At 39.8% G+C, this 26,349-nt stretch overlaps 1 protein-coding gene across 1 annotated transcript; it reads left to right on the forward strand.

The window, feature by feature from the left end:
* Positions 1-3,507: 3,507 nt before the first annotated feature.
* LOC138908481 (uncharacterized) lies at positions 3,508-17,785 on the forward strand. Its single transcript, XM_070199154.1, has 2 exons — positions 3,508-3,996; positions 17,624-17,785. Exons 1-2 carry the CDS (start codon positions 3,508-3,510, stop codon positions 17,783-17,785), a joined length of 651 nt encoding a protein of 216 aa, XP_070055255.1.
* The last annotated feature ends 8,564 nt before the right edge of the window (positions 17,786-26,349 follow it).

A 26,349-nucleotide genomic window follows, 5' to 3' on the forward strand; every position in this document is an offset into this window, starting at 1 on the left:
TGACATGGGAAGCAAAAGAGGAGATGAAGTCTAAATACCCTTACCTATTCCAGAGTGAAGATAACGAGGATGCCGGGGGAAAGAAGGACGCATTATAAGGTGGAACGGCTCTATGAGGTAAGCAATAGCTTGTGAATACTATTTTTTTAATACAAAATGGTGATATGCAGATAATGTACATATCCATAATGCTTTGTATAGTCTTGTAAGGCCATAGGTTGGGTTTAACTGCTTGCAAGTTTGGCTAGTGTCCATTTTATAGGGGAAGCTTAGCCGAAAATTTCCATCTGAATCCACGATGAGTTAGATACCCCATAAACCCTTACATTCGAGGACGAATGTTCCTAAGGGGAAGAGGGTGTTACAACCCAAATTCACATACCTTAGATCACGCCGTAAGTTAGTCGACGTAAATCCAAGAAGAGATTATCTTTGAGATGATAAGAAGTTAATCCTATTGGTCTTAAACGATACAAGGGTGTATAAGAGTGGTTAACAAGTATTAGAAGTTAAACAAATCAAGGATGTTGTAACCCGTATTTTCGGGTAACACTAGAGGTGATTAATTGTCCCAAGAGGTCATGTTTTAATGTATTTGAATAATATAATATCCGTATCATAAGTGTTGAAGTCAAGCGAGTTATGAAACAAAGTCGATAAAAGTTGTCGCAACTTACGTTTATAATTTTACTTAAACTTTAGGTCAAATGTTACTACATTTGTATCCCAATATACTTAGAATTATGGGGTGATCTACCTATCAAATTGAAGATCTATGAGTCTAGTTTCCAACACATTAAACAGTTCATCTATACGATCTCGAAAAAGAGAGATATTTGCATTTTCGTGAGAGTGTGCCAAGCAGCTCTCCATGGGGCCCACATAGGCGGTTTAAGACATATGGATATATATAAGATACCTCAACCCCATTTTAAGTCATTATTTTCCAGTATATTCAGACCTTAGAACCCTAAAAACACTCTCTCAAGGTTCTCTCATGATCCAAGACCCAAACAAAGGGCAAACAACACAAATCAAGTGTCGGGAATCCCGTGGCGCTAGTAAGTTTCTTGTTCTTCTTGTTGTTGCTGATTTTTGTGTTGTTCCAGCTCGTGTGGGAGGTTGTTTTAAGTGTTTTATGTTCTGTAAATACTCCTTCAAGTTTTTAATATCAACCCTAGGTGATTTCAAGTCTTCTAAAGTAATTCTAGTGCCGAAAAACCCGAATTGATTGCTAGTTTCGCTTCCTTGTTCTTGTGGCAGAATTGGAGAGATATTTCATGGAAAATTAAGCTCAAATTGGAGTTGTTATTTCTGTTTAAAGGTAAGGAACCTCTTAGTCTATATATATATATTTAAGATTATCCAAGTTGCCGCTAAGTCGTTGAAGCTAGAACTTGTGAAATATATATCGAAAGGCTTGGTAGTAATGTTGTTGGTTGGTGGACTATTTTGGGAGGCTCAATATGATTATTAATGATGTTGTTTGGGCTGTTTGGTGATTTTATTGACTTGTGTGAAGTCATATAAATAAGGGAGGTGTTGTCCGTTTTATCGTAAAATAGGTTGCGGTCGATACATAATAGTTACGACGCTTAAACGATAATGATAGTGTCATTTCTCTTATTTTAGACTAAGGAGTCGTGACATTTGCATAGCTTCAGGTTGGGCAGTATATACAAGGTATGTGAGGCTATCCCCTTTATTCTTTTGCACGACTCCGATTGTACATAATGTAATGAACGAGCTCCCAAAGATACTCTACTCTTAGAAGCTAGCAGTACTTATATTGCTGCCCTTCTTATGAAACGATTGATATTGATGTTACTTCTCTTATTCTTATATTATCAATGTTGTTGGTAGTTCCTGATTCTTATAAGATTCTTGATGAAGATTTAATCCTAATAACGTGTACGAAGGATACCGACCTTACGTCACTCCGAAAGGTTCAAAATGTGATTCCAATGAGTCCAGCATGCATCATATATATGTATCTATTTTACTCTACCGAGCCACGCTATAGTTGGCCGGGTACGGCACCTATTGTGCAACCACTGATCAGTTGGGTTTTACCGAGCCCCACGTGGTCGGGTATGATTCTACCGAGCCCTATGATGGCCGAGTATATTTTACCGAGCCTATTACGGCCGGGTACGATATGATGATGGTGATTCCCACAAAGGTGTATGTTTTAAAAGTTTATGTATATATATGTATGTATCATGTGTTTCATGTCAGTAGCCCTCAGAGGTACCCAGATGTCACTGGTTGTATATTCCCTATCCTTGTTTACATTACTGTTCTTACTTATGCTTTTCTGCCTTACATACTCAGTACTTTATTCGTACTGACATCCCTTTTATTTGTGGACGCTGCATGTCGTGCTGCAGGTCCTGATAGATGGGTAGACGTAGCTCCCCCACCACAGTAGGCTGTCCAGTTCAGCGGTTATTGGCGAGATCCCTTCTTCGGACTTGCCGTGGTCTTGGTATGCATTTTTGTTATAGACATTATGGGTATGTCGGGCCCCTGTTCTGGCAATGTTACAGAACTTATGTTCCTTTAGAGGCTCATAGACAGGTGTCGACTCATGGTAGCTCGTACCTTATATATAGTTTCTTGACAGTCTTGTCGTCCCATGTTATGTATGTTCATGACATTATCTTTCATTGTTGGATGTTCATGATCCATGTCTACCATTTATATTGATCTTGTCGGCCCTTAAAGATAATAAGGAAGGTTAGATAAAATGTACGTTGGTGCTCGGCAAGTATGGCCCGGGTGCTAGTCATGACCCTCCAGTTGGGTCGTGACAAACTTGGTATCAGAGCAAGTCTGTCCTAGGGGTTGTCTATGAGCCGTGTCTAGTAGAGTTTTGATTATGGATGTGTAGCGCGCCACATTTATAATCAGGAGGCTACGTGACATCTAGGGTTGTTACCTTCTTCCTGAATCTAGATCGTGCGTAGAGTTGAGTCGTAAGTGTTCATATCTAATATTCACCTTGTTTTCTTTTAGCGATGCCTTCGACTAGGAAGCAAGCGATTAGTAAACGGCTTGATACAGCTGTAGGAGAGGGTAACATTCAGGTGCCTCCAGCCATAGCAGGCCAAAGTGAGCCTCAGAGTGAGATGCCGTCTCATACCTCTCTGTCTCCTCCAGAGGATATTAGGAGGCACCCAGTACATCCAGTTCCTCCGTCTGGCACTACAGACCACGATATGCGCAGTGCAGTGCAGTTGTTGAGTAGCTTAGTAGCTGCTCAGGCTCAGAGGCAGAATACCGGTGCTGCTGATAAACCGGTTAGTGCAGGAGTTCGTGATTTTATTAATCTAGACCCTCCAGTGTTTACCGGATCAAGCCCCAAGGAGGACCCGCAAACATTTATTGATCAGGTTCATTGTACATTGCGTGTTATGCATGCTAGTGATACAGAGGCAGTAGAGTTGGCTTCTTATCGGTTATGGGATTTAGCGATTTTATGGTATGATAGACCTTTGAGGGCTCATGGAGGAGAGAAATGCCCTTAGACTTCTCTGTGGGCAAAATGAAGAGGAGACCAAGGACCCTCGAGCTGAGTTAGACAAGGCTCACCAAGATCAGACCGACCTGATCGAGCAGGTAATACAAATATTAAAAGCTCATGGGATCGATTCAGGAACGGTGGCTAATATTTCAATCTTACAACTGCAGCAGAAGGTCGAGATGATCGAGCAGCTCCGCGAGGAGGTCAACATGATGAAGACGGAGACCTTGGGGTGGAAAGAAGGTATGGACCGTTTTGCTGCAGAAAAAGAGACTGCTTTATCCCAATTGTCATCGGCCAAAAGTAAGCTTCGAGGCATGAAGGAGAAGATCTCGTCTCAGGAAAAGAAAATAGAGGAGCTCAAAGCTCGGTTGGCTTCCGAACTTGCAAAGGCCAAATTTGAAGCTGAAAAAGCTAAAGCCGAGGCAGATGCGATCGTGGTCTACCGAGCCGATGCTGAAGCCTCTCAAGTCCAAGCGAGAGAGGCAGACGAGACCGCTCAAACTCGAGCATATTGGATTGTTGAACTCTCCAAATGCCAATCTCGGACGAAAACCCTCGAGGAGATCCACGCTCGAGGTTTTGATCTTACCGACGAGATAATAAAGGCTAGAGAGCATGAAGCCAATGCTGGAGCGCTGGCCTCCGATGATGATGATGCCGAGAGCAAGAGCGGGTCCGAGAGCGGGGGGACCTCGATGGAGAAGAAGCTGTCCCCGGAGAAAATTAGGAACCTTAGGATTTTTTACGGTTGATTATTTGTGTAGGATACTAATCGGATCTTGTAAATATTCTCATATATATGAAGATCTCTTTCTGACTTGCCTTTATTTCATTCTCTTCCTTGTGAAAATTTTGTTTCATTCATTCCTAACGAAAATTTTGTTCATAAGTTCAAGGTTTAGGCAATTTGATTGAAGCCAGACTAGTGTAGTTTTTATAATCGAGTGAGTAATTTCTCAAACTCGGAGTAGGGTGACCCTTAGGTTTTAATTGAGTGAGGATGATTTCCTGAACTCAAAAATAAAATGGCCCTTTAGGCTCTTGAATTAGGCCGACACAACCATAGTAAAAAGAATGACTTTCTTCCCCTTTTTGACTTGAAAAGTTTATTGTTTGATCTTATAAAATTTGTTGTGCCTTAGAAATAAATAAGGGATTTGCTCGAGAGTTCTAACGATTACGTACCCATTAGGTTTTTCAAGGGTCTATATTATCGAGACATTTAGTAATTCAGCCGAGGGTAGCCTTTTTAACCGGTTTATGAAAATATTCGAAGGCCTGTTTCATAACGGAAATCGGACGTCTCCGAATCATGTTAATTTGGACGTAGCCTTTGTCTTGGGACTCGCCTTTTGGGCTTGTTCCCTTGTTATACTTCGTACTTGTTCGAAGTATCCATCCCCGAGTGGGGTGGCCGTAGCCGTGGCATATAAAATCGAGGGTTGCCTTTTTAAGGTCTTACGATCTTGAGGTTTTAATAATTCGATCATGTCAATTTTTCTGACGGTGGTCCCCAAGTGCTGGGTCAATTGTTCGAACTTTAGTTGTGACTGGCCCTTAAGCCAGTTTCCATAATAGATCGCAAGCATGGCATTGTAAAGTAAAAATTTCTCTAAGGCATGAACTATCTGATAAGGAAAAAATACTTTTTTCAATATATTAACATGCATACATGTTTTCCATTAGGGGTCGAGTAATCTACACGGGCATGGTTCGTTCGACCATTTGACCCTTACAAAATTTACATATCGAGACCATGTCGACACAAAGTATTTTCCTATCCGAGGGTGATGTCCCCCAATATTCGAGCTTGATTATAAAGAAGCCTCGGATACTGTTGAATTGCTCTAAGTTAGCACGAACAATGGTTGCCTCATTAAAAACCTCGCCGGAAAAACCCATTTGGGACAAAAACCGGTCTAAGGGAAAAAGAATGCAATGCGTGCTTTCAGACCTAAGTACTTTGTGTTTGAAGAATCCTTCGATGTCTTTGATTAAACACCTGCAAATGGTTAGTATGAAATATAAATGAAAATGGAGAAGGTCATACCTTAGTACTAATATCGTTTAAGGAGTGATATATTCTAATTGTTTGGTAATTATTTGCCGTTCATCGTGCCAAGTTTGTAGGATCCCTTGCCGATGATATCGAGGACCTGATACGGTCCCTCCCAGTTCAGGCCAAGTTTTCCTTCGTTTGGGTCTCGAGTATTGAGGGTGACCTTCCTAAGAACCAAGTCCCCGATTTTAAAGTGTCGAAGATTGGCTCTTTGATTGTAGTACCTTTCGATCCGTTATTTCTGTGCGGCTATCCGAACGAAGGCAGATTCCCATTTTTTATCTAGCAATTCGAGGCTTGTATTCATAGCCTTATGATTTAACTCTTCCGTTGCATATCGAAACCTGACGCTAGGCTCCCCGACTTCAACTGGATTTGGACGTTGTTCGATACGCCCAAAGGACTTCGAAGAATATTTCTCTCCATTTTCCCTTAGCGCCGTTCAATATTTTCTTTAGATTTTGAATGATGGTCTTGTTTGTCGATTTGGCCTCTCCGTTCCCACTAGGATGATATGGCGTTGACAGGATCCTTTTTATTTTGTGATCTTCGAGAAACTTTTTCACTTTGCTTCCGACGAATTGCTTTCCATTGTCGCATACGATCTCGACAGGCATCCTGAATCGGTATATAATGTGGTCTAGATGAAATCTATGACCTCTTTCTCTCAGATTTTCTCAAAAGCCCGTGCTTCAACCCACTTAGAGAAATAGTCAGTCATAAACAAAATAAATTTAACTTTACCTGGGGCCGATTGTAGGGGCCGACGCTATCCATTACCCATTTCATGAATGGCCATGGGGATAAGACTGAGTGGAGTTGCTCTCCGGGTTGGTGAATCATCGGCGCATACTTTTGACATTTGTCGCACTTTCGAATGAACTCTTTTATATCCTTTTCCATATCGGCCCAATAGTATACTGGTCTGATGACTTTGTGAACCAATGATTCGACACCAGAATGATTTCCACAGGTGCCCTCGTGGATTTCTCGAAGGACGTAGTCGGTATCTCCCGGTCCCAAACATATTTCCAATGGTCCATCGAACATTCTTCTATATAGTGTTCCGTCTTCAGCCAATCTGAATCGTGCGACCTTTGTACGTAGAGTCCTTGATTCCCTAGGATCCGATGAAAGCTTTCCGTTCTTTAGGTTTTCGATATATTTGTTCCTCCAATCCCATGTCTGACTTGTGGAGTTGATTTCGGCATGGCCTTTTTCGATTACTGACCTTGAAAGTTGTACGGCAGTCCCTGAGCTAATCTCGCCATCTTCGACTGATGACCCCAAATTTGGGGGGCATCGACCTCACTGTTTTGTTCTTGAGGCACATGCTGTAGGGTCCATTCTTTAAACCGATGTAGAGTCACCTATAGATTTTCCAAGTATCTCTGCATTCAATCTTCTCGAAGGTTCTGTTGACCTAGTTTACCACAAGCATGGAGTCACATATGGCCTTGATGACTTCTTCTCCCAAACCTTTAGCTAGCTCAAGACCTACAATCATGGCCTCATACTCGACCTCATTGTTAGTTAACTTGGAAGTTTTGATAGCTTGTCTAATTGTATTACCCGTGGGTGGCTTCAAAATGATGCCTAACCCGGACCCCTTCACGTTCGAAGCTCCGTCTGTGAAGAGGGTCCACACCCCCGATGATGTACCCGACTTTATTAATAGTTCCTTTTCGACCTTGGGTACGAGGGTTGGCACAAAGTCAGCCACAAAGTCCGCTAAGATTCGAGGCTTGATGGCCGTTCGGGGTCGGTACTCGATATCGTACCCACTGACTTTGACGACCCATTTGGCCAATCGGCCCGAAAGTTCGAGCTTATGCAAAATATTGCAAAGAGGATAAGTAGTCACCACGCAGATCGGGTGACACTGAAAATATGGTTTTAATTTCCTAGAGGCGCTTATTAGGGAAAGCGCTAATTTTTCTAAGTGTGGGTACCGAGTCTTGACCTCAACTAAAGTTTGACTAACATAGTAAAAAGGAAATTGCGTACCTTGCTATTCTCAAACTAGGACCCCACTTACCGCAATTTTCGAGACTACTAAGTACAAGTAGAGTCGGTCACTGCTTCATTGGAACAATTTTGTATGAAGCAGTGGAGGGCTCGAGAGGTATCACTTTAATTCTTCCAATACTTGTTGGCATTCAGGGGTCTATGCAAAATTGTTCTTCTTTTTGAGCAATGAGAAGAACCTGTGACTTCTATCTAAAGACCTTGATATGAATCGGCCTAGGGCGTCTATGCACTATGTTAATCTTTGTACGGCCTTAACATTGTCCAAGGCTGTGATATCTTCGATTGCCTTGATTTTATCGAATGTTGATTTCGATCCCCCGATTTGATACCATAAAGCCGAGAAATTTGCCCGAGCCGAAACCAAATGCACATTTCTCCGGGTTGAATTTCATATTGTATTTCCTCAGTATATCGAAGGTCTCCTGCAAATGTGTAAAATGGTCCTCTGCTCGCAGGGACTTAACTAGCATATCATTAATATAAACCTCCATTGATTTACCTATTTGTTCTTCGAACATTCTATTTACTAAGCGTTGATAAGTGGCACCATCATTTTTAAGTCCAAACGACATTACATTATAACAATATGTGCCGTACTTAGTGATGAACAAAGTCTTTTCCTGATCTTCCGGGTTCATTTGTATTTGATTGTACTCGGAGTAGGCATCAAGAAAACTAAGGATCTCGTGGCCGACCGTGTGATTGTTATTCGGCCATGTGATTGTTATTCGGCAAAGGAAAAGAGTCTTTAGGACATGCTTTATTTAAATCTTTATAGTCTACGCACATTCTAAGTTTATTTCCCTTTTTAGGGACTACGACTACGTTTGCTAACTATTCGGGATATTTTACTTCCCGAATGGATCCTATTTTGAGAAGTTTGGTTACCTCATCCTTAATGAATGCATGTTTTACCTCGAACTGAGGCCTTCTCTTTTGTTTTACCAGGTGGAACTTCGGGTCCAAGATCAGTCGATGTATTGTGATCTCCGGAAAAATTCCTGTTATATCTAGGTGGGACCAAGCAAAACAATTCATATTATTGATAAAAAATTTAATGAGTTTTTCCCTAAGTTCGAGGGTTAACCCCGTATCCAGGTATACCTTTCGATCGGGTAGATACTCGATTAGTATGACTTGCTCCAGCTCTTCGACTGTCGATTTGGTGGCATCGGAATCCTAGGGGATTATGAAGGATCGAGGGATCCAGTATTCATTGCCCTCGTCCGTTTCCTGCTTCTCCGACTGAGTCAAGGCTAGTGGCTGTGCTTGCTAGTTAGCTTCCTGTTCTCCTTTGGACTCCGATCCCTTTGTTGAAGAAAGCGCCGATACCGGTATTACTTCGTCGATTGCGAACATCTCTTTTGTAGCATGCTATTCCCCATACACCATTTTTACTCCATCTTGTGTTGGGAACTTCAACATTTGGTGAAGGGTTGAGGGGACCGCCCTCATGTTATGAATCTAGGGTCTTTCGAGCAGTGCGTTGTATATCATATCACCCTCGATCACATGGAACTTTGTTTCTTGAATAGTTTCGGCTACATTTACTGGTAGGGTGATTTCACCTTTAGGTGTTTCACTCACTATGTTGAAGCCATTGAGAATCCTAGTTGTGGGTACGATCTGATTTTGTAGGCCGAGCTGCTCCATGACCCTAGATCGAATAATATTGGCCGAACTTCCTGGATCAATTAAAACACGTTTAACCTGAATTTTATTCATAACGATAAAGATTACCAAAGCATGATTGTGGGGTTGTGAGATCCCTTCTGCTTCCTCATCATTGAATGATAAAGTGCCTTCTGGCACATAGTCTAGAGTTCATTTTTCCCTGGTGATTGATACTTTAGTGCGTTTGAACACGGGCCCTTGTGGAATATCGACCCCGCCAACAATCATATGAATCACGTGCTATGGTTCTTCCTGCTCGTTTTTCCTGTTTGCATCCTTGTATTTGAAATGGTTCTTAGCTCGGTCGCTTAAGAATTCTCGAAGGTGACCCTCGTTGAATAGACGGGCCACCTCCTCCCTTAGTTATCTGCAGTCTTCGGTTCTATGACCATGTGTACCATGGTATTTGCATATTTGATTGGGGTTTCTTTGTGATGGATCAATTTGTAGGGGTCTGGGCCATCTAGTATCTTTGATTCTTCCGATGGCTGACACAGTATTTGATGCATCGATGCTGAAGTTGTATTCTGATAATCGTGGTGCTTCTATGGGATCAGCATGTTTATCGAAACCACTTTTTCTCATGAGCCCTCGAGAGATTTGTCCTCGATCATTTTGGATGAGATTGTGTCCTGGGCCATTGTTCTACGATCTGCTTCGTATGGTTGATATCGATCTCTGTTCGACCGGGGTTCTCTGTCAATATCCCTTTAAGTTCTGCTGACGAGCCTGTTTGGATAAACGGAACTGGAAGTGGTCCCCAACTGATCATCCTCGACCCTGATCTTTGACTGGTACCGATTAGGTACATCGACCCAGGTTACCGCCGGATATTCAATTAAATTATGTTTTAGCTGTCGTGATGCCACCGCATTGCATTCATTCAAACCCTGAGTTTGAACGGCCCAATCATCTGTGACCGATGATAGTTCCATGCGTTCCATCTGAAATCGAGATACGAATTCCCTCAACATTTCGTTGTCTTTTTATTTCACCTTGAAGAGGTCTGACTTCCTAGTTGCAACCTTTATCGCTCCGGCATGTGCCTTTACGAAGGAGTCTGCAAGCATAGCGAAGGAATCGATGGAATTATGTGGCAAATTATGGTATCATATCATTTCTCCTTTCGACAAGGTTTCTCCAAATTTCTTCAGTAAAACAGACTCAATATCATCGTCTTCCAAGTCATTCCCTTTTATTGCTCATGTATAAGAAGTGACATGATCATTAGGGTCGGTGGTCCCATTATACTTAGGAATTTCTGGCATTCGAAAGTTTTTTGGAATGGGTTTCGGAGCTGCACTTGGAGGGAAAGGCTTCTGTATGAATTTCTTTGAATCCATACCATTTAAAATCGGCGGTGCCCCCGGTATTTGGTCAATCCAGGAATTATATGTCTCTACTTTCTTGTCATTTGCCTTAATTTTCTTTTCTCCTGATTCAATCCGTTTAGTGAGCTCCTCAAACATTTTCATAATGGCGGGGTCAGTCCCCGATTCGTTGGCATTCAATCTTTCCGACACATGCTCGATCCTTTAAATGACTTCTGGTTTGATCCTACTCGGTGTTCGGTGTTGATTTTGTAGTTGTGCTATATCGGCCTATTGAGCGTGTAACATTTCAAATATCAATTGGATGCTAACTCCACCATCTTCTCCGCCCTGCGTACCTCGACCACCTGATCGAACTTACCTGTGTATACTACCTTCGGGCTCAATACCCAAATTTGCATTTAGGGCGATGTGTGAAGTGACATCGACGAGATTTGCAATTGGTGCTCTCTCGAGGTCGGCCTGAGACACCTCGCTTCCTAGGGTGGCTATGTTGTCATTTTTCCCGTGAAATCCAAGGTTGTTGTCATCATGTGTAGGCGTTGCTTGTGAGTTTGACATGTTTATCTTGAAAATAAAGTTTCTTACAAGAACAAGTGTAAAGTAGTGTGTGTTATCGAATTTAGTATTAAGCAACCACTATTATCCTTAGCCCCACGGTGGGCGCCAAACTGTTTACCCTTAAAATTTAATAACAATTAAACTTATAATATGGTTCTAAGGACACATGATTTCACTTAATACCAATTGATAAATATAAAATTAATGACAAAAATGAGCTATAAATTTAAAAAAACCAGTATTGAAACGGAATTCAACCCTCGAGCTAAGGTGCCCTCGAACTGATTGGTACCAAAGCAATTAAAAATAAAGAAAGATGATGAACAAGAAGGTATAAGTTAAAGAGAGAGCGTTATATTGCCTTTTTTATGCGAGAACAACCTGTCTTACAAATGGTTAATACTCCCCTTTATATAGTAGATGAGTTCTACTTATGGTATAACTCTAATTACAGAAGAAAATCCCATGATTAGCTAATTAACCGTTTCTGATTTGATCCGTTCCGCGATTTACGCCATGATCCTCGAGCAATCATCGAGATTTACGTTGTGATCTTCGACCAGTCACGGATATCTCGCCTTTCTGTTATTGTGCTATCTTTGATCTTGCTCGATGTATGTCTCGTTTGGCTTCGATCGCTACTAGCCTCGAACTCGACATGCACCTTGGTTCTAAACTCGGTACCTAGTCCTCGTGATTTAGTCTGTTCCGTTACAATGTCATCCTTCGATGTAATCTCCCAGCCTCGGTCAAATAGTAAAATCGGGTGGGCCCGATTTTAACCTTATACAATATTATATAAAGAATTAAAGTAATGAAATAAGAAAAAAAGAGGGAGAGACGTTGGCAATGAAGTGCAATGTCTAAATATTTATTATGGAAAATATGAGATTACGAGAGGAATTTGAGGAATGATCTGCTGGAAAATATATTAGGAGAATAAATGTAGGGATTTGAATAAGAAGAATAGAAAATAATTAAAAACACAACGATAAATAAAAAAAATAAACAACTAAGAAAAAAAAATCAGAAAGTAGACGTTAGGCAAATCTTTTGGTCATTTTGGGATAAGACTCTTCCTATTTTAAATCTTGAGCCACTAAAATTCTACTATCAAATTATGAAATAATACATAAGAAAGTAAGAAACGCAAAATTGAGTTTCTATGGTGTTACATATCACACAATATTAAAATCGAGTACATAAGATTGTATTTAAAACGATCCACCAAACTTAGTGAATGCCGTGTCTCTAAAAAATGCTTGGTTATATGCTTACAAAAATAAGAGTAAAAATTTATGCAATTTTAAGAAGAACGATATTTTAAAAATGAAATATTGTTTAACTGATTTTAAAGCGAGAGTAAATGTGCAAGTGAATAATTTTTGTTTTGCAATAACAAATTATAATGGTCCAATAATAATGATAACAAAAATGAAGATAATAGTAATTATAGTTTTAAAAAATATATAAATTAATGCATTTAAATATCAATGATTTAGAAGCTCAAGGAGATAATTTAGAAGAAAGCAGGAACAAAATTGAATGTCAACAACAACAACTGATGTAGTTCTTAAGTGGTCTCAATGAGACCTATGATCAGACAAGACGTCATATTATAATGAAATCTACATAGCCAACACTGAATCAAGCCTATGCCCTAATAATTGAGGATGGGAGTCAAAACTCCAGTCCATATCCAACTTTGATAAACAAAGGTGATCCTGCTGCTATGCAAACAGGTAGAGGACAACTTACAATGAAAAATAATAGAGGAAAATAATATAAAGAAAGGAATCCCTTTGTGAAATGTGACTACTACAACAAGTCTGGCCACTCAAAGCAAAACTGCTACAATCTAGTTATCTATCCAGTTGACTTCAAAAATAAGAAATCATATGCTGCAAATATTGTTACTAGTGGTTCTGAAAATGATAAACCAACACATCAGGATGAAGGAAACATCCGTTGTGACCTCTGGACATTAGGTTAACATGGCAGGTTTTGCAACCTCTTTAATGGCAAACTTTTCTTGTAAAGAATAGATAATTGACTATGGAGACACACACCACATTGCTAGTGATTTAGGCATATTGAAAACTAAGACTAAGGTAAGTGGTTGTGATAATGATCAAGTACACTTGCCTACATGAGAAAAATCTAGTATAACACACTTTGGAGAGGCTGCCATCCTTGATGAGATGAAAATGGATGACGTTCTGTTTGTGCCTGAAATTCAGGTTCAATCTTATGTCAATTTCAAAGCTAAATAGGCAGTTATCATGCTTAGTATACTTCTTTCCTGATTTTTATTTATTTTAGGATCTCTACAATGGCAAAATGAGAGAAATTGGTAGAGAAAGAGGCGGTCTATATATATTAAAGAATGAGTTTAGAGGAGACTTGGGAGAAATTTGTCAAAGGAATAAGGAAGTTTGCTTCAGCTACAACTACACAGGGTGATGTAGAAGATAGAACCTTGTGGCACAGAAGACTAGGACATATCTCAGTTAATACTATAAAGAATATGAATTTCTTTCATAATAAAACTGTAGATATAGTTCTAAACAATGACTGCCCTGTATGCCCTTTGGCTAAGCAGAATAGACTAGTTTTTCCTATAAGTTTAACTAGAAGTGAAAATTCTTTATCTCTCTTCCATATGGATGTTTGGGGACCCTGCAAGTTCCCAATTAATGATAGAAAATATTTTTTCTAACTATTGTTGATGATAATTTAATGTACACTTGGGTACATTTGCTTCAGTGGAACAGTGATATTGATGTTGTGGTGAGAAAGTTTCTTTTAATGTTCCAAACACAATTTTAATCTAGAGTTTAAGTAATTAGAACAGATAATGGAACATAGTTCTTTAACAAACATAGTGCAGAATTATTTGATACTTATGGAATAATCCACCAAAGCAGTTGTGTGTATACTCTACAACAAAATGGGATAATGGAGAGAAAATACAGACATATCTTGGATACAGCTAGGACATTAAAATTTCAAGCAAGTATTCCTACAAAGTTCTGGGGTGAATGCATCAAGATAGTTATGCATGTGATAAATAGGCTGCCTACTTCATTACTGAGTGACAAAACTCCATATGAAGTCCTACATAAAAAAAATACCCTCATTGTCTCATCTTAAGGTGTTTGTATATCTTTGCTATGCCACTAGCCTAGTTAATGAAGACAAATTCTCAACTCGAGCAAGGGCAACTATATTTGTAATGACTCGATCGGTCGTTTTGAACATTTGCACTTTGCTCGATTGTTTGAGGGCATGAGTAGCTCCGTATGGTGTACTTTGACTTGTGTGAATAGTCGGTTTTAGTTTCCAGGTAATTTTAGAATCGAATTGGAAGAAAGAATTTCATTGTTGAAGCTTTAAATTGGGAGAGTTGACCAAGTTTGACTTTTTAGCATTTGACCTCAGATTGGAATTCTGATGGTTCCATTAGCTTCGTTAGGTTATTTTGGACATAGGAGCGCACCCGGAATGTGATTTGGAGGTCCGGAGTGGAATTAAGCTTGAATTGGCCAAAGTTGGAAATTAAGGATTTCGGTCGGCAGTGAAAAATTTGATATCGGGGTCGAAATGGAATTTAGGAAGTTGGAGTAGGTTCGTAGTGTCATTTGTGACGTGTGTACAAAATTTGAGGTCATTCGGACGTGGTTTGGTTGATTTCGGCATCAGTTGCCGAATTTAGAAATTTAGAAGTTCTTAGGCTTGAATCAAAGGGTAATTTGATGTTTGGATGTTATTTTGAGTGATTTGAAGGTTCAAATAAGTTTGTATGTTGATATATGACTTGTTGGCATTTTTTGTTAAGGTCCCAAGGGCCTCAGAGTGATTCCGGGTGGTTAACGGATTTGTCGAAGTTGGAAAATACAGCTGAAGCTGCTGCTACTGCTATTTCCGCACCTGCGGAAGGAGGAGTCGCATGTGCGAGGTCCTGGTGCGCAAGGGGAGTCCGCAGGAGCGGGCAGTGCTGGGATACGCAGGATGCGCAGGTGCGAAGAATTGGCCGCATTTGCGAGCCCGCAGGTGCGAGACCTGGGGCGCAGATGCAGAAAGGAGGGCGTTGGGCAGGCTTCGCAGAAGCTGAAGGAAATGTGCAGGAGTGCCTTCGCAGGCGCGGGGGTTTGGACCGCAGATGCGGAACCTGGGTTCCTGAGTGAGTTCCGCACATGCGATGGATTTTTCGCAGGTGCGGTGGTGCAGAAGCGTGATATTTTTCACAAGTGCGAAAAGTCTGGGCAGAAACTATAAATAGAACCCTTCGCGAATTTGGTTCATTTCCACCATTTTTAAGTCGGTTTTTGGAGCTTTTGGAGTGAATTTTGAAGGGTGATTCAAGGGCTATCAGTGAGGTAAGTTGCTTGAGCCCTAATACTCGTATATATGGTGATTTCTCGTTGTTTAATCATGTAATTAGTGAAAATGAGGGGTTAGGGCTTGGGATTTTTGAAGAAATAATTTAAGGATTTGAAGGACCAAACGATGTAGGATTTTGATGAATTTGGTATGGTTAGACTCGTGAGTGAATGGGCTTTATTGTTTTGTAAATTTTGTCGGATTTCGAGATGTGGGCCCGGGGGCCGGGTTTGAGCCAATTTCGGGTTTTGGTCTAATTTTATAGCTTTTCTTGTGGAATTCATTCCATTAGCGTATATTGATGGAATTGTACTGATTTTGAATAGATTCGGAGTATTTGGAGGCCGAGTCGAGAGGCAAGAGCATCGCAGAGTAGGGATTTGATCGGTTTAAGGTAAGTAACGATTGTAAATCTAGTCCTGAGGGTATAAAACCCCGGATTTTTGTATCATTCTACTATTTTGAGGTGACGCACATACTAAGTGACAAGCGTGTGGGCGTGCACTATTGGGGATTGTGACTTGGTCCGTCCCGTAGCAACTGTAAAGTTGCATATTTTATGGAAATTATATGATACTTATATGTTTTAGAAAGAGTTTCTATAAATTGGGCTGAATGCCATGTTTGGGCCTTGTGCCAGTGCTGTTTGGACCCTTAGGGGCCTTTTCTTACTATCCTCTCACAGTTTTCGATTGAAAATCTATACGCAGTCATGGTTATACTTGTTTACTACATAACTCAATTTTATGACTCTATTTTGATGCATATAAATATTGTTTTTGGTCGAATGCCCTGTTTTTACTGAAATGCCCGAGTGGCTTGAGAGGTTTATGACTGAGTGAGGCCGAGGGCCTGATTTGTGAGGATATTTATGGTATCGGTCTGCAGACCGCAACATGTTTGATATAGGCCAAGGGCCTGAGTGATTTATGCCATGATTTGGCTTGATACAAGGCTTGGGCTGAAGGAGCCCCTCCGGAGTCTGTACACTCCCCAGTGAGCGCATGTACCTACTGAGTGCAAGTGTCGATTGCTGAGTGACTGTGAGGCATGAGTGATTGTGAGGTATGCCCGAGTGGCAAGAGTGATGGTGAGGTATGCCCGAGTGGCAAGAGTGATATTGAGGTATGCCCGAGTGGCACGAGTGACTGCGAGGTTTGCGCGAGAGGTTGTATATGAGTGATGCTTTGCCCGAGAGGTTGTTTATGATATCATCAATTTTTCTCACCTTTGCATCGAGCCTTTGTTTGAAAAACTGTTGAAAAAAATATATTTAAATGATTTGTTTTACTGGAACCGGGTTTAAACGAGATGATTTGATTCAAACACTAATTTTTAAAGCATGTTGTACTTTACTGAATTTTGTGATATGCACTTGATATGCTTTATTGCTTGTCACTACTGCTCAGTCTTTATTTATTATTGTTACTTACTGAGTTGGCGTACTCACGTTACTCCCTACACCTTGTGTGCAGATCGAGGTGTAGCTGGGCACGGTAATGGTTGTTGATTATTTTGTTTGCAAATTTTTTCGGGGATAGCAAGGTAGCTGTTTGGCAATCGTAGCCCCTGCCCTTCTCCCTCTTATCTTTCTTTAGTTGTATTTAGCTACTTTCCAGGCTGAGTTAGCCTTGATATTGTTAGACAAATTGTAGTAGATGCTCATGACTAGTGACACCCCGATGTCGGGCTGTTTTTCTGCACTTATGTTTTGATTTGGGTTTACCCCGTATTTATGAAAAACTCCGGATATTTTAAATATTTTAATTCACTTCTCTTAAAATTTTGAAAGAGTCTTGGAAAGTTCGGCTTGCCTAGTACAACGATAGGCTCTATTACGACAGGATTAGTTTGGGTCGTGACAATATTTCTAGGGTATGCAAAAACACAAAAGGGTTATAAGCTAATGGATTTGTCCACTAATTGCTTCTTTGCCTGCAAAGATATTATATTCAAAGAACACATTTTTCATTTACAAAGCACTCTTCTCCAACTAATATTGGAGGGGAACATACATTAGATAATGAATTTGCATTAAGCCATGTGCCCTTGTAGAGCTCCCTTGATACTATGAACTTGCAATTTGATATAGTTGATAATAGTAGCACTGAGGAACCTTTTGAGGCAAGTGGTAATGAAGCAAGTGAAGAGGTTTCAGAAATAGGTGAAGATGCTGTGAATTTCCAGCAGCTATTGAAGCCAGCAATGCAGATATAAATGAAGTTGGCAGTGTTGAAGCAGTTCCAAGCACTACAGACACACACTCACTTGCACCTAAGCAAAAGTCAACTATAACGATCCGATCAGTAGTTTTGATTTCTTAATCCTCGTTTCCCTAATTACGACTCCTCGTATATGCTTTTACTATTATATGACTTACGGTATTGGATGGTTTGGTCTTGGAAGGGTTCGGGTTGAAATCAGAACACTTAGTTCCTTAATAGTGGCCTACGATAGCTAAGTTTGACTTGAGTCAACACTTTGAGTAAACGACCTAAGAACCAGGATTTGATGGTTCTAATAGGTTTGTATGATGATTTTGAACTTGGGTGTATGTTCGAATCGAGGTTTTGGTGATCCGGGAGCGTTTCGACACCTAATGTTGAAAGTTGGCTCATTGAAGGTTTTCAAGTTCTTTACATTTATTTTGAAGTAGACTTTGGTGTTAACGATATCCGTTCGGGTTTTGATCTTAGGAATAAGTCCGTATGGGGATTTATGACTTGTGCGCAAAATTTGGCGTCATTCCAAGTTGTCTAAGTATGATTCGATGCGTAAGTTGATTAATTTGGTTTTGGGGTGCAATTCTTAGTTTTGATATTATTTTATGTGTTCCGAGTGTTCGATCAGGTCCTTATTATATTTATAGACTTGTTGGTACAGTTGAACGGGGTCCTAGATGGCTCGAGTAAGTTTCGGACCACCCGAAGTTTAGTCTGAAATTGCTGATATGCTGGTTCTAATTTCCTTCTTCGCAAACCCGGAGGTGGTATCGCGTTTGCGGAGAAGGAATTAGGGGATAGGCATTTTTTTCTTTGCGTTCACGATCAAAAGGTCACGTTCGTGAAGGTTTAGGACATGTGGCCTTTGCGTTCGCATTGGAAGGTTCGTGTTCACGTAGAAGGAGAGAGGGCCTGGGCTGGCCTTCGAGAACGTGGGGACCTAGTCACATTCGCGAAGGGCTTTTTCAGAACCTGGGAAATTTGGCCATCATGATCGCAAGGCCCTTTTCACGATCATGAAGAAGGGAGACCTAGGCAGAGACTTGTTTTAAAAACGGGACTTAGGTCATTTCTCTCATTCTCATTTCCCTTGACCTATTTTGGAGCTCTTGGAGGGGTTTGTTTTAATTAGCATCATAAGGTAAGTAATTCCTACCCAATATAAGTTTAATACATATATTATGGGTAGATTCTAACATGTAAATTATGGGAATTTTAGGATTTTGTTGAAAAATCTAGGTTTTGATAAAATTTGGGATTATACCACGAAAATGAATATGGAATTGAGTAGAAATTTTATATTTGTGTTCGTAAGGTTATGGGTAACATTTATTTACGAAAATATTTGAAATCCGGGTGCGTGGGTCTGGGGTGAATTTTAGAAACCTTCCAAATTAATTTGGGTAATTACTCTAATAGTTAAATCATGAACTTTTGAGTATATATTGATTAGTTTGTGCAACCTTTGTCTAGTTTCGGATTGCTCGGTACCGATTTGAGGCTATAAATGTGATTTGTGAACCGGGAAAAGGACTTATAAACGAGGTAAGTCTCTTTCTTAACCTTGTAAGAGGGAACTATCCTCGTAGGTGTTTTAAATAGTTATTTGCTAATAATTATGGGTGCTTCGTACGCCGATCTGACGAAAGTCCGTATGTAGCTAAAATCATGCTTATGTCCGAGTAGACGTAGGACTTTACCATGCATTACTTGTATTATTTTCACCCAAGTTTAATTACTTAAATGTATAATTAGAATTGGATAAAGGTGTCACGACCCAAATCCGCCATAGGTCGAGACTGCACCTAACGCCGCCATTAGGCAAGCCCATAAGTGTAATTACAATTTATTTACCCCTTTTTAACAATTTTTAATACGAAAGTTTTCCTTTTTTAGAGAACACATTAAACTATAATTCATGCAACAGTGACAAATCCGTTTAAACAAAATACTAGCATAATAAGTACACACTCTGCGGTGATAGAAATGACAAGTACAATAGTACATAAGTGCTATCCCAAAATCCGGCGTCACAAGTACATGAGCAATCTAGAGAATATACAAAACTACTAAAACTATTATCCGAAAGTAGTAGACAAGAATAGTAAATAAGGTAGAAGGAGACTCCGGTGTTGTGGATCGTAGCAAGGCAAGTAGCTCACTACTAAGTCTACGTAGATAATCGGCTACGCCCCCGCGTGACCAGTGGTGGAACCTGTCTTAGTACCCGCACATCAGTACAGAAGTGTAGCGTGAGTACGAAAAATAACGCTTACCCAGTAAATATCTAGTCTAACCTCGAAGAAGTAGTGACGAGGGGTCGACTTAATACTTTTAATAGAGGTCAATAATAATAATAAAAGTGCATAAAGTAGACATGGTGAGCATACAACAGGTATCAATGAAACAAATAAAAGCAACTACAATAGATACAACATGAGTCTGTATCATATAACCAACATCTTATAACTGGCCGTGAAGGCGCCAACTCAATTATACCCAAACTGGAACCCGCTTCGATTGTTAAGCACAAAGTTACCGAGGCGAACGACCCGATCCCATAAGAATAGTGGTACTCAGTACTATCGAGGCGAATGCCCCGATCCCATAAGAATAATGTTACCATCATACTGTCGAGGCAAACGGTCCGATCCCATAAGAGTGGTGTAAGCATACTGCCGGGGCCCGATCCCATAAGAGGGATGTAATCATACTGCCGAGACGAACGACCCGATCCCATTAGAGTAGAGAAATTTACCTCGATCGCGGAAGTACTTGTGAGACGAGAAGACTTGGATTTTCATAGTTTATAAAGTATTCCCCAATTTTCCGAAGTAATAGGCTAAGTCGATAATTGCAAATTTAAATCCCCAGACAATTAATACGTATGATAAGCACAACAGTACAATTAAAAGCATGATGAGAGTCTAAATCTACCTGGACATATCTTGGAATATAGCTACGCATGGACTCTCGTCACCTCGTGCATATGTAACTCCCCACACAAGTAACACACAACAATAATATGCCTAAGCGGATAAGTTCTCTCTTGCAAGGTTAGGCAAGAGACTTACCTCGTTCCCAAGCTCACTTGCGGTCCACTAATCCGCTCTAAAATCCCCAAATCGATGCCAAACAATCCGAAACTAGTCAAATATTATATAATTTAATCAATATATACTCAAAAGTTCATAATTTAGATATTAGAGTAATTACCCAACCCAAATTAGAAGATTCCTAAAATTTACCCCCGGGCCCACGTGCCCGGATTCCGGAAATTCTCGAAGATAAATGTTACCCATGACCTCACGAACCCAAATATATAATTTTTACTCAATTCCATAATCATTTTTGTGGTTAAATCCCATTTTATCAAAAACTTAGATTTTTCAACTAAACCCATAATTTTTACAATTTACATATTAGGAATCTACCCAAAATCCGCGTATTAAACTCACATTAAGTAGTAATTACTTACCTCACGATGATAGGTGAAATATCCCTCTCCAAGAGCTCCAGAATCGATCACCCTAAGTGAAAATGAGAGAAAAAGAACCTAAGTCTGATATAAATGCACCCTTACCGCCCTAGCGATTTTCGCACCTACGGAAGAATCGCCGCTTCTGCGGGGCCGCTCCTGTGGTCGCTTGTCAGCATATGCGGAACACGTACGACCTACAACTGGTCGCACCTGTGGCCATGTCCCTCATCTGCAAGCCCGCTTTTGCGGCTCACCTCGTGCACCTATGACCATGGCAAGGCTACCTCTCTCCGCATTTACGGACCCTTCATCTTCGGACCTTGCTGATTCCCCTACTTTTTGCTTCTACGAACAATACGCCGCACCTGCGGCCATCCCCACCGCAGGTGTGAGCGCACCAGATGCCAGCCCCTTCAGCTCTTCTCCAAAGAGAAATCAAGCTCCGTCGAACCTTCGAATCCTACATGGGGGCTCCGGGGCCTCGACCAAACATACCAACAAGTTCATAAACATAGAACGGACTTGCTCGAACCCTCGTAATGTGTAAAACAATATCAAAACTAAGAATCGCACCCCAAAACCAAATCAAATCAACTTATGAACTTTAAGTTTTTCCAACTTACTCCGAACTCGCCGAATCATATTTAAACTACTCGGAATGACACCAAATTTTGCGTGCAAGTCACAAATAAACATACATAACTATTCTCAGGTTTGAAATCCCAAACGTACCTCGATAACACCAAAATACTCTCCAAACCAAACTTAAAGAACTTGAAAAACCTTCAATGCGCCAACTCTCAGTATTGAGTGTCGAAATGCTCCCGTGTCATCAGAAACCCGATCCGAACACACGCCCAAGTACAAAATCATCATACGAACCTGTTGGGACTGTCAAATCCTGGTTCCGAGGTCATTTACTCAAAACGTTGACTCAAGTAAAACTTAACCATTATAGGCTACTTATTAAGAAACTAAGTGTTCCGATTTTAATCCGAACCCGTTTAAACCTACACCAACCATCCCCACAAGTCATAAAACGGTAAAGGCACATACATGGAGTCTTAATTAGGGGAACATGGACCTAGAAAGCAAAACCATCGGTCGAGTCTGTCATGATCCAAAATCCCGCCACAGGCGTCGTAATGGCACTTAGTCTCTAAGACTAGGTAAACCGATTTTATAACAATTCAAGCCATTTTTTCTATATATATAAACCAACATTGGAAATAATTACAAATATAACAACCTCTCAAGACTGGTAATACTGAGTTCGAACTCTAACTGAATACATAAAATTATCTCAAGGATCAAATACTCAATACTGTTTGATTAATAATTAACAGTACAATAAAATGAAAAGACTTCAAGGGACTACGACGATCAAGCAGCTCTACCTTGAATCCTTGCGATCACACTTTAACTCTGTCCGAGTCTGATAGCTCCAATACCTGGCTCTGCACAAAAATATGTAGAAGTGTAGTATGAGTACACCACGGTCGGTACCAAGTAAGTATCAAGACTAACCTTAGTGGGGTAGTGACGAGGTACAGTCAAGACACTCACTAGTCTAATAACCTGTGCAATATAGTATACAAAAATAATAGAAAACAATAACAATGATGGCAACACTAATCAACCAATGATATACACAGCAGGGCAACAAGAACACCATTAATATTGCTCAACAAATAATGAATACAAGTACAACCAATTAATCAAGTCCTTCAAATATAAATCTTTCGCCTATATGTTTTACAAATAATAATCTTCAGGATATAATACTTTCCAATAAATATATTTCGAATATACTCCCTTCAAATAAATATCTTTCAAATAAATCTCTTTCAAATATAATTCCTTCAAATAAATATCTTTCAAATATAATTCCTTCAAATAAATCTCTTTCAAATATAATTCCTTCAAATAAATATATTTCAAATATAATTCTTTCAAATAATTATCTTTCGAATAAAAGTCACCCTGTGACACCTCATTTAAAAATTATAAAATACGGGTCTCAGCCCACTTTTATATTTCCAGGCCAATTTCTCTATCATAACCGTACGGACAACTCACGTGCCAATATCATCATTTTGTTTACTCACGACACGTCGTGCCACATTTCATTTCATAATCCACCTGGCAATAGCCACATGCTCCCAATTTCAACATAGATCAGCCTATTATCAATTTACCAACAACAAGACAAATTGCACAAGATATAAAAATAAACACAAGAAAAATCACAACATCACATGAAAATTACCAATGTAATAACCCCACATCATCACATAAAACTTACGAACACAATAATTCCACATCATCATGTATCATCCCTGACAATAGCCACCCTTATCACTCCTATAATAGCCTCCCTTATCCCTCCACTGTGACAATATCAATAGACACCCTTATCGCTCATATAGCCACACTTATATCCTAAAAATAATAACTCAAATAGCACAACAATTTACACAGAATATTATCACGGCAACATAACAAAATCAATTCATATCACAATTTGTCCAATGGCCACAACTAATTCCAAATATATAAAAAAATCAATTAATTTCACAACAAATAGCCCAAGACTCCACAGAATGTGTATAACACCTCAAAATAACAACAGAGATGGAAAATACTCAGTATAGGGCAACACCTTCATTAATTCAAATTTTTGATAATTATATAATGCCTCGGTTTAAACTTATTTCATTAATTATTTGTAGATGAAAAATCCATAATATAATTATTTCCAGGAAATATCAAATCACCAAACTCACGGAATTTACATAAATATTCTAGTAGAAATCACATCAAATTGTTATATAAAAATAAATTCAACAAACAAGGATTGAGACATGGCAAATAGATGATTTAATAAATGCCAATAATTATCTAATTTACTACACAATAATTCCTATGATTTAACTTAATAAAATTTGCACATATAAGCCCGAGTACGTACTCGTCACCTCGCTTACACGACTTTTCACATTTCACAAATAACATATAAGACTCGATGCCTAAGAGGTAATTCCCCCACTCAAGGTTAGACAGGATACTTACCCTTTTGAAGTTATGCCGATATTTCAAAATTGCCTTCTTGCTTGAATTGACCTCCGGATAGCTCATATCTATCCAAATTAATTGTATAACTTCATTAAAATTTACCGAAAATAATTCTGGATAACAAAACATCGACTTAAATTTTTTATTCTAAAAAGTCAACCAAAGTCAACATGGGGCGCGCCTCTCGGAACCCGACATAATTTTCATGAAATTCGGACACACATTCCGATACGAGTTCAACCATACCAATTTTATCAAATTCCGATAACAACTCGACTTCCAAATCTTAAATTTTCATTCTTAAAAACTTTTCCAAAAATCTTGTTTTCTTCCATTTAAATCCGAATTAAATGATGAATATAACCATGGATTTATAAAATATAATCACTTTCAGATATAGGACACTTACCCAAGTCAAAATCATGAAGAACTCCTACAAAATTGCCCAAAAACCGAGCTCCAAAATTTCAATCGAAATGGCAAAGTGACTGATTTTTGGTCGTTATGTTTCTGCCTAGTTTCGCACCTGCGGGTGGATTTGCGTGCCTGCGAGCTCGCTTCTGCGAGCACTGTTCATGCTTCTGCGCTGCCTCCACTTCTGCGAGTACTGTTCACGCTTCTGCGAGCACTGTTCATGCTTCTGCGAGAAAACCAGCAAGCTGCCAACTTTGCTTCTGCGTTCTTACTTGCGCTTTTGCGATCGCGCTGGTGCACAGAAATATCCGCTTCTGTGAGTTCAAGGCAGCCTCTGTCCATCTCCCTTTCCAGTCGTTTATGCGACGATTTACTTGCTTCTGCGATGAAACTTCCGCAGAAGTGAAAGCATCAGCTGCTGCCCAGAAATTCCAACAACTTTTTTTCAAGTCCGAATTGATCCGTTAAGCTCCCAAAATCCACCCGAGGCCCTCGGGACCGTAACCAATTATAACAACACTTCCCAAAATACAATACAAACTTACTCGAGGCTTTAAACTATGTCAAACAATGCCGAAATTATGAATCGCGTATCGAATCGAATTATGAGTTTTCAAATCTTTCAACTTCTATATTTTGCGCCGAAACGTATCAAATCAATTCGGAATGACTTCAAATTTTGCACACAAGTCATAAATGATGTAATGGAGCTGTTTCAATTTCCAGAATCGAAATCCGACCTCGTTATAAAAAATTCAACCTTCGATCAAACTTTTTAAAAATCTTCTATTTTCTAACTTTTGCCAAAATGCGTCGAATTATACTACGGACTTCCAAATTTAAATCTGAACATACTCCTAGGTCCGAAATCACTATACGAAACTATTTACATCAACAAAATTTCATTCCGAAGTCGTTTGCTCAAAAGTCAACTCTCCGGTCAACTCTTTCTATTTAAGCTTCAAAAATGAGAATTGATCTTTTAAATTAAATTCTGAATCTTCCAAAAATCAAATTCGACCACACACGCGGGTTATAATATATATTACAAAGCTGCTCGAGACCTTAAGTCATTGAACGGAGTGTTAATTCTTAAAACAACAAGTCGGGTCGTTACAGAGTCGTTACATTCTCCACCTCTTAAACAAATGTTCGTCCTCGAACGAGTCTAGAATCATACCTAGAGTGATGAAAAAGTGTGGGTATGTGCTCCTCATGTCCTCCTAGGCCTCCCAAATCGCTTCCTCGACTGGTTGACCCCTCCACTGGATCTTCACTACAGCAATAATCTTGGACCTCAACTTCGAACCTGCCTGTCTACAATGGAAACTGGCTCCTCTTCATAATCCAAACTCTCATCTACCTGAATAGTGTTGTAATCTAGCACGTGCAACCTGTCGGCACGATACCTTCGGAGCATAGACACATGGAAGATCGTATGAACTCCCGATAGACTAGGAGGCAAAGCAAGCTCATAAGCAATCTCCCCAAGTCGCCTCAACACCTCAGATGGGCCAATGAACCTTGGGCTCGACTTGCCCTTCTTCCCGAACCTCATGATTCCCTTCATCAGCGAAAATTTCAAGAGA

Source organism: Nicotiana tomentosiformis, chromosome 1 (genome assembly GCF_000390325.3).
Source record: "Nicotiana tomentosiformis chromosome 1, ASM39032v3, whole genome shotgun sequence".
NCBI classification, from domain to species: domain Eukaryota; kingdom Viridiplantae; phylum Streptophyta; class Magnoliopsida; order Solanales; family Solanaceae; genus Nicotiana; species Nicotiana tomentosiformis.